The 23,804-nt window shown below is 54.2% G+C and overlaps 1 protein-coding gene across 2 annotated transcripts in view; it reads right to left on the bottom strand.

Annotated features, from left to right (window-relative positions):
* Window positions 1-23,804, bottom strand: part of GDPD5 (glycerophosphodiester phosphodiesterase domain containing 5) — a 91,540-nt gene that overhangs the window by 10,556 nt on the left and 57,180 nt on the right. Inside the window, exons 4-11 of one of the 2 annotated variants that reach the window (XM_082660224.1) lie at window positions 20,152-20,255; window positions 16,261-16,354; window positions 15,584-15,643; window positions 6,137-6,235; window positions 5,736-5,829; window positions 5,216-5,361; window positions 1,265-1,347; window positions 7-157 (exon numbers count right to left, since the gene is read on the bottom strand). In XM_082660224.1, the coding sequence (XP_082516350.1) occupies window positions 7-157; window positions 1,265-1,347; window positions 5,216-5,361; window positions 5,736-5,829; window positions 6,137-6,235; window positions 15,584-15,643; window positions 16,261-16,354; window positions 20,152-20,255 (831 nt within the window). The remainder of the gene's footprint in view (window positions 1-6; window positions 158-1,264; window positions 1,348-5,215; window positions 5,362-5,735; window positions 5,830-6,136; window positions 6,236-15,583; window positions 15,644-16,260; window positions 16,355-20,151; window positions 20,256-23,804) is intronic. The other variant, XM_082660225.1, reaches the window with a different exon arrangement.

Genomic DNA, 23,804 nt, shown 5'->3' with positions numbered 1-23,804 from the left:
CCAGACCTTCAGGAACCACTGGCCAGCGTTGAGCCTCTGCAGCAGGGTCCAGTTGAGCATGGAGGCGGGCCTGTGGGCGAGCTCCGGGAATTCCTCCTCCACGTTGGTGGTGCGGCGCAGGGTGGCGTCGTGCATGAGGAAGGGCACGCCGTCCAGGCTGTGGGAGGGTGGGGCTGCGGAGTCACTGCCCACCCAGGTCCCTCGCCCGCTCCTCCCCACCCACTTACACCAGCCCACCTAGGGACCCAGGCCCGCTCTGCCCCTCTTTGGGCCTCAGGTTCCCCGTCTGCACAGGGAAGTCAGTGGGCAGTAAGTGAATCCCTCGGCTCTCTCTGAGGGTCAGATGGGGGTGGGCACTGCTGAGGAGGGAGGGCTGAGCGTATTCTCTCAGCAGCCCTGGGAGGTAGAGGCTATCTCATTTAATAATAGGGAAACTGAGGCTGGAGACAGAAGTATCAAACTCAAGGCCTACCAGCCAGTAAGTGGTGGAACCTGGCTTAGAACCCAGTCCACGTGATGCCATAATGAGAAGAGTGCAAATGCAGGCCCCTTTGACAAGTTCCACCCTGGTATCATCCCGGTCTACCCCACTCTGCTGGGGCTGCCAGTAGCCCCATAAGGTGCCTTAGCGTGAAACAGTAAAAGGCACCTGTGCTACCCCTCCTCAAGGCATTTTTCTACCACCTGCTAGAAAGCTTTGATAAACACACAATTCTATAATGTCTACAATGGGAATGGTATCCTCACACCGTGGTACCCCTGTTCAGTACCCTGCCCCCCTCCGCTTCTCAGACATGATGTTATCAGATCAGTATGGACACTTCTTGCCCTTTTTACAAACGCATACTTACAATCTACATGTAGAAGTTGTATAGATCACTTTTATGTGGTCTTTAAAAGTATAATTGACATCACCGTGAACGTATCACTCTGCACCTTGCTGATTCCACTGATCAGAGTGTTTGCGCTCCATTTTGCTGAGCCGTACAGAGCTAGTCTTTCCATTAAGTGGATCTGTGGCAGGACTCCAGGTCCCTACCTCCACCCTGCTTGAATCAGGTGTCTGTTTTTTTCTCTATTTTATATCCTGGAGTATGGCACAAAATCTATTTGCATAAACATGGTGCCTGCCCTGCAGTGGATAATCCAAGCCTCCGCTCTCCCATCTCTAAGACTCCGGGACCAGACGTGTCTCCAGCAGAAACCCGGGTGTGGTTGCATCGAGGAGGAAAAGAGGTGCTGTCCTCCCAAGCCCCACGCTTACCTGATGGTGACGTCAGCCTGGAGTCCGTACAGCTTCTGCTCTAGGGCCTTCCTGAAGGACATCAGCGTGTGCTCTGGGGCCAGCTGGGGAGGAAGGTGGTGGTGAGGGAGAGCCAAGCTTTAGCTCAAGCACTGCTCCCCGACCCACAGAAACTCTTCCACGTTGGGAGGCTGGGGTAGACCCGGTTCTAATTCCACTCCTCTAAGCAGTAGCTGTGGAGCCCTGGGCATCCACATAGCTTCTCTGAAGCTCCGTTTCCTCATCTGTTAAATCATGCCTACCTCATAGATTTTTTTGGTGGTGGGGAGAGAGAAGCAGGGATGGTTAGTGTTGATGTATATAAATGTCGGGGGTGGAGGGCTTTTTTACAGTCTTCTGCCTCTATGCAGTCTTGGGCTGGGCTGAATGCCAAGTTTCCTCCTGGTTATACCTTGAGTCCAGGTGGAGATCCCCAAGGGAGAGGACAGGGTAGACAGCATGGCAGAGTTTCAGTGGGGTGACTGGTTTCTTCATCTATACAGACATGACAAGACCATCTCCTAGACTGTTATAAGGATTAAAAGCCCCTAGCACGTTGCCTGATATAGAGTAAGTGCTTAACAAATGACAACTGTTACCCTATAGCATACACATCAGAAAATCCTAGTTCTAGGCCTGACTCTGCCATTAACTAGGTTTGTGACCTTTGGTGCATCCCTTTATCCTATGGGCCTCAGTTTCCCCATCTGGTCTTTGGCGGTGTATGTACACTGTTCTCTGAGTATCCTTCCAGTTGGGGGAGTTGGGGTTCCGAGTCTCCCTAGTTGTTTGGTCTGGTGATCCTGTCATGCCCTTTGCTGCCACTAGGGGTCAGCACCATACCAAGGATTGGGCTAGGACCATGTGCAGTGCGGGATGCAAGACAGGGAAGACTTCTGGCAGTGAGGGATGGGTGGAAAGGGCTCCCATGGCTCATCCCATTCTCACCAAGACATGCTCATTCCCATCTTCTCTTCCTCCGGCCATGCTGTTGCCCAGCATGTAACACACTCCCCTCGTCTGGGAAGCGGCCTGGCATGGCAAGGGCTTTGAAGCTGAGAAGGAGCAATTCCCCTTCCCAGTCACCAACCTGGGCCCATCACACCTCACCCTCTGGACCTCGGTTTCTTTAGCTATAAAATGGACTAATATTACCAAGCTCATAGCTGAGGTAACAGACGTCAGCAGTCTCTGAAATGTGAGTTCCTTTCTTCCCCTTTCTGCAGGGCAGAGCAGCCTTGGGGGATATGCTGCCTTGTCTCCCGGTCAAGTGGGCTGGGTGAGACCCCACAGAGGCGTCCAGGTGTGGACTCGGTGGGGTTCCTGCTCAGTCACCTCTAAATGCCCTGTGGCCAGGCATCCCACAAGTGACCACCAGAGAGGTACCAACGCCCCCCTCCCACGTGGCAGAAGGTAGCCTGGGGGTAGACACAAAGAGCGTAGCAGGGGCCATGAAGACCCTTGGGGGAAGGAGGAAGTGTTTGGGAGGGGCAAAATCTGTTTTCTGGAGGCTTGTTAAACTCAGATCTCCCTGTGTTAGGTGCTGGCCTCCTTAAGAAAGAGGGTTGCTACTGCCTCAGGCCTAAAGGCAGATAGGGCTGTATTGTCAGAAGTGTGCATGTGTGGGCGTGGTCGTCACAGACTCATGGTGGTAGACCACTGTGGTTAAGAGGCCCAACTTTGGAGTCAGTCTGACCAAATATTAAAGTATGCACACAGGCTACCCACATAGGAAGGACACCCCCGTCCAGGGCACACAGATACCATCTCCAAGACAGGGATGAGCACCTGGGCTTACCACACACAGATGTGTGGACCCAGAGTCAAAACCTCCCACAGGCAGACATACAGGTGTAGACACTGGTACTCATGCATTCACAGTGACACAGGGAGGACTTGTGTCCGACACCCACACCAGCCCCTCAAGGGCCACCACCAGGATGCAATCAGCCAGATGCACAATGGGAGAAATTCTACAGGACAAATGACTCAGTTTCTTCAACAAATAAACAGCATATGGGGAAAAAAAGGGAGGGAGATTATTATAGACTAAAAGATACTTAGAAGACATCCCAGCCAGCTGTACCACACGGACTCTGTTTGGATTCTGATTTTTCACAACTCAATTATAAAGAGATATTTTTGAGGCAAAGTAAAGCGGAACACTGATTCAGTATTAGATAGTATTAAGGAATGATTATTAATTTGGTTAGGTGTAATAGTGGCAGTGTGGCGTAGTTCTGTTTTTAAGGTCTTTATGCATTAGAGATACATCCTGAAGTAAGCATGGATAAAATGATACAATACCTGGGATTTGCTTTCAAAAAAGACAAAGCAGGGCGATAGATGAAACAAGAATGGCAAAATGTTGATAAATGGTGAAGGTGGTGTTGGATTCATTATACTATTCATTCCCCTTCTGTGAATGTTCGAAATCTTTCTGCTAAAACAACAATCCACGTGGGGCCACCCCACTCCTTCCCTTTGCCCCCGCTTCCTGCCTCAGCACACCCCACCCTCTTGTCCTGTGGCCTCCAGAGCAGGTGGGGTGGGTAATACGGGTCATGGAAAGAAAAGCAGCTATAATATGGGGCCCTGCCTCCTGGAAGGCTGTCCTCCTAATTTATCCTTACAAAAGCCAGCAGCAGGGAGGCCTTGAGGGGACCAGCAACCCGCCAGACACACGGGCAGCATGTGGCAAAATTGGACCCCAAATCCAGATCCTCTGACTCCAAAAACCATGGCCTTTCTAGCTGGTTGCCTCCAGGAGGTGCCAGGAGCAGCATGGGGTGTGATGGGAGGGCACCAGGGTCCAGCTCAGGGGCACAGGTCTCTGAGCCTTATCTAGGAAATGGGCACAATAATGGTGATTTGCAGCCCTGTCCGACGTGACGACTCCTTTAAATGCTTACTTCGTGAGGCCCCCTAGACTACCCTGAAATTCAGCGATACCATGGAACTCCCAACTACTGCCACAACCAAGAAAAAGCTCTCATAGAGCCCTCAAGTGCCCCCTGGTGGTGGTGAGTGGTACTGCATCAGTTGAGAACCAAAGTTCAAGGCTTTCGTAGGTCAGGAAACCCAGTCTAGAGAAGCAGGAGGGCTTGCCCGAGGTAACAGGAAAGCATAACTCTTACTTTCTGTGAGCCAGACTCATATCTGGGCACATCACACATGCTAACTCTTGCTTCCTGTGGCCATACGGTGCAGACGCTCCCATCATCCCAGGGGACAAGATGAGCAAACTAGGCACAGAGGAGATAGAATAGGCCCTGCCTCCCACAGCTGCCACGGGGCCTGGAAGCCTGGCTCTGGTGCATACTCCCTCGAGGGGAGGGCCTACTGCGGGGTCACAGGGGTGGCAGAGAAGGAGCAGGTGCTGACTCTGACTCCTTCCACTCTCCGTCCCACCCGGTGCAAATGTTTTCCTTTAGCAGTGGGTTTGCAGCTGCACCCAGCTCTCTTGCCTGCACAACCTGGAGGGTTTTTCTGCTGCTCTGTCCCAGCCCCTGGGCCCTGCTCCCCTCCCCACACCCAGCATCTCTCTCTCTCCTGGGCCTTCCTAACCTACAACCTGGCAGTATCTGGGCCTGGCCTAAAACCCTCCTGCATCTCTCCAGGGCCCTCAGGATGAAAGTGAAATCTTTCAAACCAGATGCCTTCGGGCTCTTCAGGACTTGATACCATTGAAACTCTCCAGCCTTTTCACCAACCCTTTCCATTAAACCCCTCCCACGCCCACCCCCCAACACCACCACCACCAAAAAGGGCTAAAACTTGTGGCTATTATTAGATTACGTGTATTATATACATTTCCCTGCAAGCTCCTCCCTACAAGGAGATAGGTTTTAGGTTTTTTGCCTGTCTCCCCTCTGCAATGGCAGCTCCACCCACCCCTCACCCCAGTCTTTAGGGCCCACAAGTGGCACTCACCATGGGGGCCCCGCGGTGGCCGATGAGGGCAGGTTTGGGGCCCAGGTCCTTTTTCTCCATGATGCAGGGAGAGGAGATGGTGAGAGGGGCCAGGTAGAGGGCAAACACCACGGTGAAGAAGGTACCGAGAATGGCCATCTGGGAGGCTGCAGACATGGGCCCAACCATGAGCCCCGGGCAGCTTGGCAGGGTGTGCTGGACCCCTCCTCCCTCTACTTGTCAGGACCCAGATGCTTTGAGGGGACCCTGCACCAAGAGGACCCCCCATTCTTGCTAGGAAGGTGAACCTGGCCTCTAAGTCACACACACATGTAGAGACACAGAGTAGGAAACACGCAAGGCCGAGGCTGCAACCTCTGTGGAACCTGCAGGCCGGGACTGTGAACCGGGACTCCCCACACTGAGAGCAAGGGCCGCGCCACATCCCCAGGCTACCTAGGTAACGTCCAGGCGGGGGCAGGACAAGCTGGCCTTGGTACTTGGAGCACACGGAGGGTAGGTCCTGCCCAGTCATACTTACAGGATCGCTCTGCGCGGGCAAACTGTCCTGCCACGATCCAGGAGAGCGCAGTGATGGCGACCAGGGCCCCCATGTGCAGGAATGGCGCTGTGCCCTTGTGTGCAGGAAGGGACAAGAGAGACTGCTGGCTCCCAGCTGTGCCCAGACCCTCTGGTTATCAACATCCTTACGGCCTGTCTCTATCCACGGGGCAGGAAAGTGTCTCCATTTTTCAGTGGAGGAAACTGGGAGTCCAGGTACCCCGGATTGTAGCACCCTCCCCGCCTCTGAGTTGCTATGTGGTGTGGACCCCTCCCTACTTCCTCTGGACCTTGATCTAGAGAAACGGGAGTGACCATAAAGGCACTGTCTTGTTTTGAGGGTCCTGGGGAAGCAGCCACCCCGTCCCCACCCCCACTCACCTGCAGGGAGATAAGCAGCACCTCCCACTCGTCCTCCCACAGCTGGGCCACAGCTGACATGGCCACCACCGTAGCCACCAGGATGGCCACCAGCCCCATCTGGAAGGGGAAGAGCCACCAGAGGGTCAGGGCAGTGTCAGAGCCCCATCGGCCCAAGGGTCCCCAGTGTGTCTGAGAGGGAGAGCAAAGGTAGAGAGACGGAGCGAGAGGCTGAGAGGCGGAAAGGGGAGAGTAGAGAGTACAAGAGAGACGGACAAAGCAGGGCAGAGGCAGGCACTGGAAGAAAGCCAGAGGCAGCCGTGCAGAGGACAGTGAGAGGAGCAGAGGCAGGAGAAGGCAGGTGGACCCAGTGAAGAAGGGACCGCAGGAGAAATAGAAGGGAGGGTGGAGAGAAGACAGGTGGGCTGGAGCTGGGCTAAGGTGGGGCATGGCCCCAGGGCTCAGGGTGTGAGGAGGGAATACACTCGGCAAATGGGGGGCCTCCCTGAGCCCAGCAGGTCCCGTCCCAGGCCTTGCCCAGCCACCTTTCATCCAGCGTGACAGGTGAGGAGACCAAGGCTCCCCAGGAGATGGGGCACAGGGGGACCTGCCCAGGTTGCAGGGCAGCAGGCTGAGGAGCCAGGCCCCCCGCAGGAGGCTGCCACCCAGCCTGGCCTTCAGGCTACAGCGAGCAGAGGTGAGGCAGGGGTCTGCCCCACACGCCCCGTTGCCAAGGCCTGCTTTCAGCCTCAGCCTCCTAGCTTCCAGCCTCTAATGTGTTATGGGAGCTGCCCTCCCAGAGGAAGTGAGGAGTACAGCTCTGACGGAACACCAGATGGAACCTTCCTGGGACGGAAAGCTCTGGGGACAGATGGGATCTGAAGTGTGTCATGTAACATAAGACGCTCCCCCAAACTAAGTAATGCCTGGTTTCTGGTTACTCAGCCCCCCCAGGGTCCCTGCCTTGGGCCCTGGATCTCACTCTGCCCAAGCTCTCCACACCGCCAGGCCTGCCTCGTAAAACTCAGCTCACACCTCTACCCCGAAGCCTTCCGCAGCCCCTCTCCATAGGCGCCTGCCAAGACCGCCACATCCGGCCCTCCTGACTTCCTACTGCCTGCTCCCAGCTGCTCTCTTTGCCAGCAGGGCTCTCGCCTTCTTTTTCTTCTGACAGTGTCTCTCCTGGAGGCAGCAGCATTGTGAGAGCCCTCTAACGACCAAACAAGCTCTAAATTGAGTTTCTAGCTCGTCAGGCCAGAGACAGAGGCTGATCCATCTTCGTTCCCTGCCAGGCAGGGAAGATTCATCCCCGTCTGGGATTAAGTTTGCCTTTGGAGGTTTGTCGTTCCAGCCCATCAGCCTGGAAACAAATGTTCCAATAAGAAGCAGTAATAAGGCTGAGACAGATAGGAGCTCTTACGGACTGTGACGTGCCGGTCCAGAGGACACGGGAATGAGAGACACGAAGGTGCATAGAGGGCCCAAGTGTGCCTGGCTCTGTGGGAGGCACTCCGCTTGCTCATGTTTATCCTCGTAAAATCCCAGCTGAGATGTTACCGTCTTCATTTTACACATAGGAAAATGGGGCTCAGAGAGCCTCAGGGTTTGCTTGGTCACGTAGCTTTGAAGGGGGGCAGATTCAGAAGCAAACCCCATTCTGCCCGTCTCGGAGGTCGTGCTCTTTCTGGGATGTCACACTGCAGTGGAGGGAGCCCACGAGTGTCCTAACCATCCCTGAGCATCCTCCCAACCCCCCCACCCCAACACACAGGCTCCCTGCCCCCTGCTGCCCTCCAGGCCATAGCAAGCATCTCTGAAGGGTCACCTCTGAGCATTTTATCACAGTATTTAACTGCTAGTGGAAATACTTGTAATAAAACTGATTTCCAAGGATCCTAATGCAATGAAAAATTTTATCCTCTCTGAATCCTGCAGTGGCTGTAGTGGCAACCTTATGCTCCACAGCATTACTGCAGTGGTCAAGTTCTGTGGGATTTCCCCACACACGCCGTGTCCTTAAGCCACGATAACAGCGCTGGCTCCCAGCAACTCTACCACCCTTCCTCAAGTCTGACTGGAAAGGATACATCCCACCCAGAAGGCCCAGGGGAAGCCTCTGAGAAAGCGGTCTCGGGTTTTCTGTGCTGGAGGCACTGTGGTTTGTGACGACAGCAGGAGGGGTGGAGGATACGGGAGCTACGTCCGTTCATTCAGTGAGCCTTGCCCGGGTGCTGGGACCCGGAGGAGTTGGAAACCAGCTCTGCCGACAGGTCGGCGGGGGTAGCTGGAATCTGGGTTCTGTGGTCTAAGTGGCAGATTGGCCCAGGGTTCAGGGACCCACTTATGTCACATCCCTCGGTGACTGTGCCTAATGGGGGTGGTTAACTTCTCAAAGCATGTTTCCTGAGCTGTGAAATTGGGAGACTGAGCGCCTACCTGAAAGGGATTTGGAAAGATAAATGAGAAAATGCAAGAGAAATGCTCAGCACCATGGCTGGCACCAAAGTAATGAGTGCTTACTAAATGTTAGTGGGGTAATTTTTTAAAGTGGACATAATATCAAATAAACAGGATTATGTCAAGCAGTAAATGAAATACAGTGTGGAAAGCCCCTCACATGTAACCCAATAAATGATGGTTGTGGCACCGTACCTGACACGCAGGATGAATGTGCCTTCCTAAACCGCAACTAGAGGGATAGAGGCTAGACACCAGGAAGAACTGTGGAGCCTGGGCCGGTTGTTTGGAAGGAAGTCTGGATTCACTGGGGGTGCTGATGGGGACGGCCTAGGGAGGTGGGAGCTGTGATCAAAGCCCCTCACAGCGGTGGCACCTGAACTGATGCTGGGGTGGTAGGTGGGGGTAGGGGGGGGGTATCTCAGGGATACCACCTCCTATTTACTTCAAAGCCCCCAAGTACCCTTCCACCTTCTTCTTCACGTCCTGGAGCCCTGGACTTTTCCTGGAGGCTCACCTGGGAGGGGTTTCTGGGAAATAGGAGCTTTGGGAGGACCGGGGAGGAGGGGGAAGGGCCCCAAGTGGACATCTAGATCCACTCACAGTACCCAGCCTGCCGCAAGCAGCTCCCTCCCCGCACTGCCCAGAGGCCCTCTGTCCTCCAGCCCTCCCCTCCTCAGGATTCAGGGGGAACTGGAGACTCTCAGAATAAAGATTGTGATGAAAACATAGCATAAAACCATATAGCATTGGGGCTTCCCTGGTGGCGCAGTGGTTGAGAGTCCGCCTGCCGATGCAGGGGACACGGGTTCGTGCTCCGGCCCGGGAGGATCCCACATGCTGCGGAGCGGCTGGGCCCGTGAGCCGTGGCCGCTGAGCCTGTGCGTCCAGACCCTGTGCTCCGCAACGGGAGAGGCCACAACAGTGAGAGGCCCGCGTACCGCAAAAAAAACCAAAACCAAAAACAAAAAAACTATATAGCATTAAGTATGGTACTGGTATAGGACCAGAGAGACAAATGAAAGTAAATAAAAAGCTTAGAAACAGATCTAAATACATAAAAATATTTAGTATATGATAAAAATGGCATCTCAAATTAGAGTGGAAAGGACAGATTACTCAACAGAGAGCTGGGACTGAGAAGCCATCTGAAAAGCACAAAGTAAGATCACATTGTACCCTAAAATAACTTCCAAAAGGACAACAAAGTTAAATGTTAAAAAAAGTAGGAACATAATTACCAAATGATACCACAGGGAAATTTTTTATAATCTTGGAGTGGGAAAGACTTTTCTGACACGAAACCCAGGAGCCATAAGAGATGACAGAATCCCTAAGCATAAAAAATCCTTAAGGATAAAAAAATTCCTGTGGCAAAAATACAGCAAGCAAAGTCAAAAGATGAATGACAACTAGGAAGGATGATTTGCAGTTCATCAGCCAAAGGCCTCATTTTCCAAATCTATAAAGAGCTCCTGCAAGTTAATAAGCAAAAAGCAAACCTCACAGCAAAAAGGGCAAATGATATGAGGAGACAGTTTATAGAAAAGGAAATGTCAATTTGAGCAGATGAAAGATGCTGAACCTAACTCATCATAAGGGAAATGCAAATTAAAACTACACAGTATGGGCTTCCCTGGTGGCGCAGTGGTTGAGAGTCCGCCTGCCGATGCAGGGGATGTGGGTTCATGCCCCGGTCCAGGAGGATCCCACGTGCCGCGGAGCGGCTGGGCCCGTGAGCCATGGCCGCTGAGCCTGCGCGTCCAGAGCCTGTGCTCCGCAACGGGAGAGGCCACAGCAGTGAGAGGCCCGCATACCACAAAAAAAAAAAAACAAAAAAAAAACTACACAGTATGGAGGGACTTCCCTGGTGGTCCAGTGGTTAAGACTCTGCGCTCCCAATGCAGGGGGCCCAGATTTGATCCCTGGTCAGGGGACTAGATCCTGCATGCTGCAACTAAGACCCGGCGCAGCCAGATGAATGGATGAATGAATGTTTGGGACTTCCCTGGTGGCGCAATGGTTAGGAATCCGCCTGCCGGTGCAGGGGACACAGGTTCGATCCCTGGTCCGGGAAGATCCCACATGCCGCAGAGCAACTAAGCCCGTGCACCACAACTACTGAGCCTGCACTCTAGAGCCCGTGAGCTACAACTACTGAGCCCGCATGCTGCAACTACTGTAGCCCGTGTGCCTAGAGCCCGTGTTCTGCAACAAGAGAAGCCACCGCAATGAGAAGCCCGCACACCGCAACGAAGAGTAGCCCCTGCTCGCCACAAGTAGAGAAAGCCTGTGTGCAGCAACGGAGACCCAACGCAGCCAAAAAAAAAAAAAAAAAAACACAGTATGGACATCTCTTAAAAAACTAAAAATAGTCACCATATGATCCAGCAATCCCACTCCTGGGTGTATATCCAGAGAAAACCATAATTTGAAAAGATACATGCACCCCAACGTTCATTGCAGCACTATTTACAATAGCCAAGACATGGAAGCAACCTAAACGCCCACTGACGGATGAATGGATAAAGAAGATGTGGTACATATATACAATGGACTATTACTCAGCCATTAAAAAGAACGAAATAATGCCATTTGCAGTGACATGGATGGACCTGGAGATTGTCACTCTGAGTGAAGTAAGTCAGAAAGAGAAAGCCAGACATATGATACCGCTTATGTGTGGAATCTAAAAAAATGGTACACATGAACTTATTTACAAAACAAAAATAGCATCACAGATGTAGAAAACAAACTTATGGTTACCAAGGGGGGAAGGTAGGGAGGGATAAATTGGGAGATTGGGATTGGCATATACACACTACCATACATGAAATAGATAACTAATAACATACTGTACAGTACAGGGAACTCTACTCAATACTCTGTAATGACCTATATGGGAAAAGAATCTAAGAGTGGATATATGTATATGTATGACTGATTCACTCTGCTGTACGGCAGAAACTAACACAACACTGTAAATCAACTATGCTCCAATAAAAATTAATGAAAAGAAAACACTAGGGCTTCCCTGGTGGTGCAGTGGTTGGGAATCCACCTACCAATGCAGGGGACACGGGTTCGCGCCCTGGTCCGGGAAGATCCCACATGCCACGGAGCAACTAAGCCCGTGGGCCACAACTACTGAGCCTGCGCTCTGGAGCCCACGAGCCACAACTACTGAGCCTGCGCTCTAGAGTCTGCAAGCCACAACTACTAAAGCCCACGCGCCTAGAGCCCGTGCTCCGCAACAAGAGAAGGCACAGCAGTGAGGGGCCTGCGCACCGCAACGAAGAGTGGCCCCCACTCGCCGCAACTCGAGAAAGCCCGTGCGCAGCAACAAAGACCCAACGCAGCCAAAAATAAAAAATACATAAAATAAATTTATAAAAAAAAAAAAAGAAAACACTACACTGAGGTACCATTTTCACCCATTGGGACTGGCAAAGCCAGGAAATCCCTGAACACTTTATGTGCAAGGGTGATTTTATAGGCACAATCATACATTACTGAGGGAGCATGAATTGGTGGCACCTGGCAAGGAGGCAGTTTGGCAGGAACTATCCGAATTACAAAAGTACACACTCGTTACCCAGCAATTCCCCACACAGGTCACTGCCACACTGTGCTGCCAGGGAACTGAAAGTTAAATGGGATGTTGATCAGGCCCAGCAACAGGGGACTGGCTAGATTAGGGAACTAGGGATTACATGGTGGGACAGGAGCAAGGGATGGACACCGATGGGAAGGCTCCTATTGTACTGAAGGGGAGGGAGCTCCAAGAATTTTCTGTGGGGAGAGAGAACGGGGAGGGGCATGATGGGAGTAGGGGATTAACTGTTATTCATAAAACTGTTATGTATAAAATAAGCTATGATGATACATTGTACAACACAGGGAATGTAGCCAATATTTTATAGTAACTATAAATGGAGCATAACCTTCACAAATTGTGAATCAGGGGCTTCCCTGGTGGCGCGGTGGTGAAGAATCCGCCTGCCAATGCAGGGGACACGCGTTCGAGCCCTGGTCCGGGAAGATCCCACATGCCGCGGGGCAACTAAGCCCATGCATGCGCCACAACTACTGAGCCTGCGCTCTACAGCCCGTGCTCCGCAACAAGAGAAGACACTGCATGAGAAGCCCGCGCACCGCAACGAAGAGTAGCCCCCGCTCCCGGCAACTAGAGAAAGCCTGCACACAGCAACGAAGACCCAATGCAGCCAAAAATAAATATAAAAATAAAATAAATTTTAAAAAATTGTGAATCACTATATTGTATACCTGTAACTTCTATAGTATTGTACCTCAACTATACTTCAATAAAAAAAAAAATACTACCCCAACTTTATTTTCTTAAGGTGCAAAATAGAGAGTATAATAGGCTACTACTTGTGTTTAAAGAAAAAGGAAATGTGTGCATATATATATATATATACACACACACACATACACACACATTTGTATGTACTTAAAATATTTCTGGAAAGATAATAGGGAGATTTACATTTTTTACTTCTTTGTACCTTTGTAATTTTGAACCATGTCAATGTATTAATGGTCAAAAGTCGGTTAAAACAAAACCAAAAAGGATAAGAATTTCTTAAAATCTTAGAATCGGGCTTCCCTGGTGGCGCAGTGGTTGGGAGTCTGCCTGCCGATGCAGGGGACGCAGGTTCGTGCCCTGGTCTGGGAAGATCCCACATGCCGCGGAGCGGCTGGGCCCGTGAGCCATGGCCGCTGAGCCTGCGCATCTGGAGCCTGTGCTCCGCGGCGGGAGAGGCCACAACAGTGAGAGGCCCGCATACTGCAAAAAAAATAATAAAAATCTTAGAATCAAATGATAGAATCTTGGAAACAGAAGGGTAGAATTTCCAGCCCCTGTTTGAATACTGAGCCCCAGGGAACTCCTTCCCTCCAGGTGCAGTGAGTCCATCTCTGCCAGGAAGGACCTTCCTCGTGCTGACATCTCTTGGGAGGGATCAGAGGGGAGAGGGAGACAGGACTGGCACCCTGGGAGCTGGCACCAGTGCAGATGAAGCAACCTGAGCCCCCTTCCCCCAGGAGAAGACTCCGTGCACTGATCTGCTGCCCTGGCTAGCTCGGGCCTCCGGACGCCTCTCCACTGGGATCAAGCAGGTGCGCCCTGGCCTGCTGAGAGCCAGGCGTGCCCTGGAGGAGGTGGCTGCGGTGTGCGCCGGCCCCACCTGGGGTGCCAGCGGGTGCAGTTCTTTCAAAGTGTCAGCTTTGTAGCTGGGAGAAGAAAGTCCCTCACAGAGGGGACTTCAGAAGCCCAGAGGAGATCTTAGGAAAGAGTGAGAAGCAGGAGGAAGGTGGGAGGGGACCAGAGGCAGCTCACTGCATTTTTTTTTTTGGCTGTGTTGGGTCTTTGTTGCTGTGTGCGGGCTTTCTCTGGCGAGTGGGGGCTACTCTTCATTGCGGTGCATGGGCTCTAGGCACGTGGGCTTCAGTAGTTGTGGCTCGCGGGCTCAGTAGTTGTGGCTCGCGGGCTCTAGAGCGCAAGCTCAGTGGTTGTGGTGCACGGGCTTAGTTGCTCCGTGGCATGTGGGATCTTCCCGGACCAGGGATCGAACCTGTGTCGCATGCATTGGCAGGCGGATTCTTACCCACTGAACCACCAGGGAAGTCCCGTGGCTCACTCTTCTTCATCCCTCCAAGATTTCAGTTCCCCGGATCTAACTCCTCAGTTCCAGATCTCAGAGGCCCCCCTGGAGGCCCACAGGCACCTCCCGCTCCACAAAGCCCAACTGGAGCTCACCGCGTCCTTCTTCCGGTTCCTGCTTCGTATCTTTCTAGCTGGAAGTGAGCGCCTCCCCTCAGAGTCACTCTGGACCCATCTCATGGGCTCGTGGTTATTTCTGGACATTTCTGCCCCTTCCTAAATGGCATGCTCACTCTGAGTCAGGCTCTAGGAAAAGAGGTAGCCCGTCCTTTCCTCCAAGGCCCAGGTGTTCCTGGGAGGGAGAGGCTCTCTCTTGGTCAGCTCTGTGCCACCCCTGCGCCCGCTAGGCCCTCAGAAAGAGCAGGGATCAGCCACATGTATTCAGCGCCATGCGTGCCACCGACAGCAAGCAAGAGAGCCAAGGCTCTGGAACGTATGAAGCCTCTTTGCTTTGGGCCCAGTCCTGCGTGGGGCACCAGGGACATGGAGATGGAAAGTCAGTTCTGGCCTGCACGGAGCTCCCAGACCAGGCAGGGCTGGGGTCAGGGAGCCAGATGGAAATGGACAATGAGATGTTAGGACTGTGGCAGGGGAGCCTGAGGGTGCTGGGGGAGCCTGAGAAGTCTTGTGTAGGTGGGGAGGAGAACCAAGGAAGGGTCCAAAAGAGAGAGAAAGGGAGGAGTGAAGGGGTAAAGCAGAGAAGAGGCAGACATGCCGGGAGGGCCTGAGATGTGTCACGTGGCAGAAGCTGAGGGTGACAGTCCCATGAGAGCAGCTGGGAGACCTCAGCTGGGGCCAAGTCACGCAGAGCCTTAATGCCGGGTGGGGGAGTTTGGATCACCCTGGGAGCAATGGAAGTGGTGGGAAGGGCTTTAAATTGGGAGAAATATCACTGGATCAGAGTTTTAAAATGAGCTCACTGAAGAGGAGGAGAGGGTGAGACCGAAGGCAGAGCCAGCCAGAGGGCCGGAGCTGTGGCCTGTGCTGGTTGAGTGCACGGCTGCAGAGCTAAGATCCTGGACCCTCCACCTATTAAGTGGGAGACCTTGGGTGAGTTACTTAACCTCTTCGTACCTCAGTTTTCCCAACTGCAAAATGGGATCATAACAGTACCTAACGTCACAGGGCTGCTGTGAGGGTTAAATGAGTTAATACAGTCTAGACCGCGAGAACAGTGCTGGGCACACAGCGAGTTCTCAGTGTTAGCTACTAGAACAATTATAATCACGATGCAGGAGAGGGAAGATGTGTCCGGGTTCTTCCTCTGCTGCTGCGGCCTCCAGCCTCCCCGCTCCTCCCTAGGCCCCCAAGGAGGCAGCCCTTACCTTGTGCAGCCAGTGCAGGTTCATCTGCTGCCCCACGGCAATGTGACATAGTGCCAGGACCTGAACAGGGGGCCCACAGGGCTAGAGTCAGGCACCAGGTGTGACCTGAAGGTTTCTGCCCGTTCCCCAGACACCCTGCTCCCCACTGCTCTCTGGGCCCGGCTCAGCCAGTCAGCAAACCTCCCTGAAGGCGATGGGAATGCCCAGCCCTGCCCAACCCAGCCCAAGCCTGGCCTCCTCCCAGATTATTCCAGGCCTCCAGGCTCCTTCTCCTCTAGGATTTTTCCCTCAAGAGGTCACTGGGCCCTGCTTCACTTGGACTGCCTAATTAATGTTTTGGGAGTTCCAGGCTCCGGGATTCTGAAGCAGACTTCAGCCTTGTCCCCCAGGATGCCCCAGTCCAGCCTGGGGACTAACCTGAGTCTGAGGGAGTTCCTGGAAGAGGAAGTCTGCAGTGGGGCCTACCAGCGGGATGCTCCACGGGGGCGGGGGAGAACATGCCAGGAGGGGGCAAAGCGAGAGGACCTCCCCGCTTGAAGGAACCAAGCCCCAGCAGCCAGGAGAAAAGCCAGCTGCCCTCCTCAGACCAGGGCGGGCCCCTCCGTCAGCCCAGCGCAGGCCAGGTCTCCCTTCCCCTGGGCTCAGGGCCACCTGCCCTCTGAGACAGCCCCACGTACCTGGAGGCCTGCGACGTAAGTGAAGGCGGCTGCTGTGGTCATGAGGATGGGCACGGACCAGTCGCTCCAGTAGCCCGTGCGGTTGTAGAGGTACCTGCCAGGAGGAGAAGGGGCAAGGGTCACACACCTCCACCAGGGAGCCAGGACGCTCCCTCGGGCCGGCCAGCTCTCAGCTCTCATGAGCCTGCCCACTCAGTGAGGAGGTCATTGTCTCCCTGGTCATAGGTCAGCCTCTGGATGGCTCATGGGGGACACCTGGGCATGCCAAGAAGCATAAACAAGAAGACAGTTCCCCTTGATTCTACTGCACAGAAGTAACCATCACTGAAACTTTGCTGACTCCCTCCAGCGGGTTCCCCCCTCTGCTTATATATATACATATATTTTTTTTTAAGAAGGCTGCTATTTTATAAATGTTTGTTTATTTATTTATTTATTTATGGCTGCATTGTGTCTTCGTTGCTGCACGCAGGCTTTCTCTAGTTGCGGCGAGCAGGGGCTACTCTTCATTGTGGTGCGCAGCTTCTCATTGCGGTGGCTTCTCTTGTTGCGGAGCACGGGCTCTAGGCACACGGGCTTCAGTAGCTGTGTCACGCAGGCTCGGTAGTTGTGGCTCGCGTGCTCTAGAGCGCAGGCTCAGTGGTTGTGGCGCACGGGCTTAGTTGCTCCGCGGCATGTGGGATCTTCCCGGACCAGGGCTCGAACGCGTGTCCCCTGCATTGGCAGGCGGATGCTTCACCACTGCGCCACCAGGGAAGCCCCGCCCCCCAACCCCGCTTATATATTTGTGTAAACAGCAAAGCCGGGACCCCGCTGCGTACAGCACAGCAGTCAGAGTTCAGGCGTTGGAGGGAGGCACACGCAGATTCAAATCCCCTGGCTTGCAGGACTCTGTGGAGGTGACAGGCTCCCCTGAATCTAAGATGCCATTGATTGTGACATTCATCTCAATTTCAACGTTAACATGTGAAAAGATGAGGTCTTAGGATTGATAAAATGTAATACCTGACTTCCCTGAGCCTTAGTTTCCTCACCTACAGGATGGGGATAACAAAGTGCCCTTCATAGTGTTTCCTGAGGATGAAGTGAGGTGAGGAACATGGTAAGTACTCAATTCTCTGCTTCTAATTAACACAAGCATTTACTGAAGTCACTAAAATCCTGAGGAAATGTGAGTTTTTTAATAGTCACGTGGTCTCCTATGGAATTAATGTACCATATGAAGCCAACTTCCTACTAACGACAATTAATAGTTTCCAATTATTCACTATCATAAATTAAGTTTTTTTTCTTTGCACATACCTTTCTGTATTATTAATTATTTCCTCAGGATAGACTCCTACAAATAGGATTACAGGGCCAAAGGGAATGAACTTTTTAAGGTTCCTGATAGATGCTGCTTAGTTGCTCTCCAGAAAGACTGAACCACCCATATCCTCCCTGTACAATTGGGGAAACTGAGGCTCAGAGAAGGCAGCAACTGGCACACGTCATCAGAGAAACTGAGCCGGCGCCAGGCAGCTTCAGGCTTGCTGCCATCTTGGGCCTGGGCAGGGGGCTGGGAGGGGACACCAGGAGGACACTATGGGGCATCTGCCCTCCCCTGGCCCTCACCCTCAGATCCCAGTGGAAAATCTGTTGGGGAAACTGAGGGCCAAAGAAGGGCAGGCCCCGGCCCTGGCGACTACTCCTGCAAAGTGTTCTGGCTCCACTTGTCTCTCCCTTTTGGCAGGGAGCCCCCACTGGACGGCAACAGCCCAGATGGTCCCTTCCTGGCTTTCCCTGTCTAGCCCTGACCACCTCGGTCTCAGTCACCTTCTCTTCTTCATGAGCTATCCCCGGAGACTCTCTAGACCCTGAGGACCAGGCCAGGGGCTCCTGAATCCCAGCACCGACTCCAAGAAACTGAGGTGACAGGGTGAGGGAGCTGCAGGTCCTCAGGCCATCCCTAAGCCCCAGGCAGCCCTTCCCTCTGCAGCCTCTTCGACAGGGCAGGCATCCGTCCTCTGCTTGAGCTGCCCAGTGACAGGGAGCTCACTCTCTGCAGAGTGGGGTATCTCCGTGGACAGCATGATACAGTCAGGAAGGTTCAAGTCCCTGTCCCAGATCTGACTGCATCTTGCTGTGTGACGTTGGAAAGGCTATTTAACCTCTCTGAGCCTCAGTCTCCTCGACTGTCCCCAGTATGTGTATTTGGCACCAAATGGTTGTGTGGCCCTGGGTGAGTCCTACCCCTCTCTGGGCCTTAGCTTCTCCTTCTGTACATGTTGGGGGTAGACCATCACCTGGGCAGCACACCTGCAGTTCAGCAGAAGTGTCCAGGGTCTACAGTCGAGGGCCAGCAGAGAATGTTCCCTTTTGCCCACAGCAGTGCCTGTGCTTTGGATACCTGAAGGATGAGTAATTGATTTACGGCATTTAATAAAGGCCAGGGGTCACCTCTGGGACTCGGCTGGGGCTCCGGCTCATCTTGCTGGGCTGCAGCGGGACGGCAGCCGGTCCTTTATTGAGCTCATTAGTAGCAGAAGCGCAGCCTAGTGCCATGCAGAGGGGAGTGGATGCTCAGGCTCCGTGAACCGCATCTTAGGACCATCACAAAGTCCTAGAACCACAGCCCTTCAGAAACCCAGAGTCCAGAAATCCTAAATTCTAACACAATGGCCACCAGCTGGAGATTCAGCCTCCCAGGAAGCAGCCCTCAGGTTTAGGTGAGCTTGGAGCCCTCCCATTTCCATCATCTTATTTCATCCTCAAGAAGACCTGATGAGGTCAGTTACTGAGGACTCACACTTATGTGCCCATGGTCACACTGAGCTGAACTTCTTTCTTTTTGATTGATTTATTTTAAATTTATTTATTTATTTATTTTTGGCTGCGTTGGGTCTTCGTTGCTGCACGCGGGCTTTCTCTGGTTGTAGCGAGCGGGGGCTATTGCTTCATTGTGGTGCGTGGGCTTCTCACTGTGGTGGCTTCTCTTGTTGCGGAGCACGGGCTGTAGGCGTGCGGGCTTCAGTAGTTGTGGGACGCAGGCTCAGTAGTCACGGCTCGCAGGTTCGAGAGCGCAGGCTCAGTAGTGGTGGCGCACAGGCTTAGTTGCTCCGTGGCATGTGGGATCTTCCCGGACCAGGGCTCGAACCCGTGTCCCCTGCATTGGCAGGCGGACTCTCAACCACTGCGCCACCAGGGAAGCCCCTGAACTTCTAACCAAAAGGAAAAGGCAGCACTGGATGGACAGGGAGCACTGGCTGCCAAGCCCCAACTCTGCCCCCAACTGGTTGTGTGAACTTGGGCCTCAGTTTCCACACCTGTCAATGGGGGAGTTCCCACTAGAACCGAGGGGACGTCCCCTCCTCTGTGCCTTTCACTGTTTAACAAAGGCAGACAATGGGGGAGCGGGGGTGGGGGTGGGGAAGAAACAGGTGCCCTCGTGCACCCGGGTACCAGCCTCAGCTCTGCCCTTGGACCCGAGGCTGCTGTCCACAAAGGACCCTGATCTTTCCTAGAACCACCTACCAGCCCTGCCCAAGGCCCTGCTCAGGGAGTTAGGAGGCCTGGGGTCTGGGGCCACCTTCTCTGCTGAGGCCTTGGTCTCTTTGGGCCTTGGAGTCCTTGTCTACAAAGGGGTCAGAGGTCCCAGCCCCCAGCTGAGCCCTGCCCCCATCTTACATTCCGATTTTCATGACAGCAGCATGAGGGAGGAGGTCTCAGCTCCTCGCTAAGCCTCTGTTCTCTCCAGAGGACTGTGTCCCCCAAGGCTATACAGAGATTTGGTGGCCAGTGGTGGCAGAGCCCTGAGGACCAGCCCGGGAGAGAGACTCAAACCCAAGCCCCGTCCCGTCTCAGCCGCCGGATGACCAGGCCCCGGGCCCCCGCCCCCCGATACCCACTCACCAGTTGAATTCATCGTAGTCGTTGTGGACTTCCCACCAGAAGTACAGCCAGGTGAGCGTGAGGCCGAAGGCCAAGGTGAGAAGCAGAAACCACAGGCGCTCCCACTGGAGGGGCCAAACGAGGAAAGGGGTCAAGTGGGGCAGGGATGGCCCCAGGCCACATCCACCCAGCATGCTCCCACCCCTCCCCCTTTGTAGCCCCGCTGCCAGGCAGGGATCACTGCCCTCTTCACACGGGTGGGGACCTGAGGCTCAGAGAGGGAAGTGACCTATCCAACATCACTGAGCCCCAAGTCACAAAACAGTGGGGAGCCAGAGCTGGGCCCCTTGTGCTGCAGCCTGAGGCCCTTCCAGTGTGCACCAGTCTCCAGGAGCAAAGGCCATATCTGCCTAGGCCTTCACACTGGGACGGTGATCCGCAGTCTGAGGGTCACATTCCTCACCTCCTTCCCTCCTCACACACGCCTGCAAAGTAGGTGTTCTTCCTCACCTCTGCCCCCTGCTACACTGAGGCCCAGAGAGGTGAAGTGACTTGCCCAAGTCACACAGCAAGTTAGAAGAGGATTAAAGAGCAGTGCCCCAGCCTCTACAGTTGAAGCAATGCGGTGTTCTACAACCCCCAGCAGGGGTGGCCTCTCTTTCCTGGCGGGGGGCGGGGGGCTGCTGCCGCCAGCCACCTCTGCTGCTTCCCGAGAGGCCTGCAGGCACTTCCGCTGGGCCCTTGGGCTCATCCCTGCTTTCACCCGTCCCCTTATCTCAGAAGCACAACAAGCTTGGAACATCCTGCTCTCTGGGAAACTGCTGAGATCATCAGTACAAACAACAGACCTTGAGGGGAAGTCAGTGCAGGAGACAACCAAGACCACCCTCCACCTTGAGGGGCTGGAGGTCTGCAGGGCTTGGAGCAGCTCAGCATCTCTCACCCAGCCACTTCCCAGGCCCCTTGCCGGGCTCCCCACAGCTTTCCGGCCTTCTTTGATCCTTCCTGCACCGGACAGCCAGCTTGGAGCTGCGGTTCTAATCCCGATGGCTCCATCTAGAAAGCAGCCCCACTCTGGTCCACAGGGCAACCCTCCTGCTCCCTGAGGCCTGCCCCGTCCCAGCAGGGTGGACCCCATCTCCTCAGAGCTTCCGTAACTGTTGCACCCGTGTCGGTTAAGGCACAGACCCTGCAGTTCTAGAACTGTCCTTCTATATGTCGGTCCCCCTGCTACACTGTAAGCACCTTGAAGATCTGGGTGGTCTTCATATTCCCAGGGTAGGTGGCAACTTAGGGAAGATTCGATAGTGAGATGGCAGGTGAGCAAAGATCCTCTCTCCTACTCTGGCATGAGTATGCCCACCCAGGAGAGACTTCACCGGGGCTTACCACCCTACCTCCACAGAGGAGCCCTTGGTCTTCTGTGAACCCCGAGCCAGCAGCGGTGAGTGGCCATCTGTCCACAGAGATCACTCTGCCTCAGCAGGTGCAAGGCCTCTGGCCAGAGGACAAGGTTCTGAGAAGGGCCCCGGGTGAGGGGTAAGCCTCTGCCTATGATGGGTCCTGTCCCAGGCCAGCAGCATGGAGTCCCATGGGACCAGGGAAATAGCTGCAGGGACAGTGGCTGGTAGAGAACCCGCCACAGGTGCCGGAGGGTGGGGAATGTCCTATGGTGATGTGTGATACAGGACCCAGGGGCAATTCTGACAGGTGGCCAGAAAGACCGCAGGTGTCAGGAGGGCCCACAGCACACAGGGGTCCTGTGAACTAAGGGCCACAGTCCTCACTTGGCTGGATCCTGAGAGTGGGGCAGGGAGGACAGGGCAAGAATGAGGTGCTGCCGCCCCTCCCTACCCCTGGGAACCGCAACAAAGAACTAGGGACCCCATTATTGGAGCCAGGCATCAGCCGGGGCTGGGGGCCACCCAGGGATGAAAGTCCTGGGAGCTGAAAGCCAGAGGTCCCACGGCCACAGGGAGCCTGTACATGGGGATAAAGAGGCCCCATCCACAGTAGGGATGGAGGGGGCAGGTCACTCTAAGAACAATCAGAGGAAAAAACTGAATGGCAGGGGCTGGAAGAAAGGGGAGGGAAGGCCAGGAACTGGGGGAGGAAGTGGCCTGGGGAGCAGCTCCACTGACAAAGAGGCTCCAAATGGCACTAATGGTCCTTGTCAGGGCGTGTTACAGGAGAGGGGCCTGAGCCAGCTCCGCCCCCCAACAAGCCAGCCTGGCCCTGCTCCAGAGATGCAGGCTGTGAGGCCACGGCCCAGCTGGCAGGGATGGGGGAGCCACTGGCCCTCCATCACCTCCCACAGTCTGTACAATGCCTGGGTATTTATCCCCAACTCAGAGCAAACAAAGACACCAAGACTCAGAGAAGGGCCACCACATATGGCTGAGCAAGGAGTGCTGCTCACATCACGGTCACCAGCGATGTCCTTATTCATCATGACAGTTTGCGAGCAGATAACAGTCGAGATCCCTGGGGAAGGGGCGCTCTTTGCTAATTTGCACAGAGGCTCAATATGGATGAGTGGAGGTGAGTCAGAGATTGAGCAACGTATACAAGGTGACCAAGTCGGGGAGAAGTGGAGGGGGGCGTTGAACACAGGTGCCCCGGCAGGAGGCGATCCTCTGCTGCCCCCTTGGGAACCAGCCCCGCACAGCTCTCGCAAAACCAGCCCTTGCCCTCTGGGACCCAGGCATGTTAATCCCAGACCCAGTTCGGCCTCCTGAGAGTCCTTTATCCTCTCTTGCTGGAGTCTACACCCTAGGCCAAGCCTTCTTCTCCTTCAGGAAGCTCTCCCATCCCTCCAGCTCCCAAGACGTCCTTTTCTTTTTTTTTTGGCCATGCCACGTGGCATGTGGGATCTTAGTTCCCCTACCAGGGAACGAACCCATGCCCGCTGCAGTGGAAGTATGGCAGAGAAGTAGAAGTCTTAACCACTGGACCACCAGGGAAGTCCCAGGACCTTCCTCTCTTAACTGCTTCTGCACAGACTCTTGGTACCCATCAACTTGACTGTCAATCACATTCTGAATTGTGGAGGTGGAAAGAGCCCAGGCTCAAGAGGGAGACAGACCTGGCTCTGCCACTTGGGTGAGTTACTTAACCCCTCTGAGCCTCAGTTTCCTCACCTATAAAACGGGAATAACACCCCCTACTGTGGAGGGCTGATGTTCAATGAGGTGATATACATCAAGCGGCACACCGTAGGTGCACACTGAGGGACAGTTCACTGGGCTGTGCACTCCTTCAGGGCAGGGATGGCTGAGGTATCTCTGTGCACCCTGGGCCCACATCCCTCGGATCACAAGGAGGTGCTCAGACATGGTGTGAGGAACAGAAGGTGTGGACGTGGTGGGGATGCAGGGAGGTCTCAGGGCCACCAGTGGACAAGGACATCACCCAACCCCAGATTTATCCTCAGGCGAAGCCTGGGGTCCCCAGGGAACCAAGGGAAGGAGCTCCCATTGTGACACCACAGCCCCTTCCTTCCAGTCTTGCAGCTGCCTGGGAGCAGGATGACGGTCAAGGCGCAAGGAAGAAGGGCTGAGAGCAGCTGGGGAAGGGGACGGGCCCTGGCTGCGGGTGGGGCAGGGGGCTCCATCCCTGTTACAGGGGTGACTGTGGCGGAGAATCCCAGAGGCCCGGCCCCATCCCGTCTCCTC

The sequence above is a fragment of the Grampus griseus genome (genome assembly GCF_964374135.1).
Source record: "Grampus griseus genome assembly, chromosome: 8".
Lineage (NCBI taxonomy): Eukaryota > Metazoa > Chordata > Mammalia > Artiodactyla > Delphinidae > Grampus > Grampus griseus.
The sequence above is the reverse complement of the archived record's forward strand: the minus strand, read 5'-3'. Positions and strand labels throughout refer to the sequence as shown.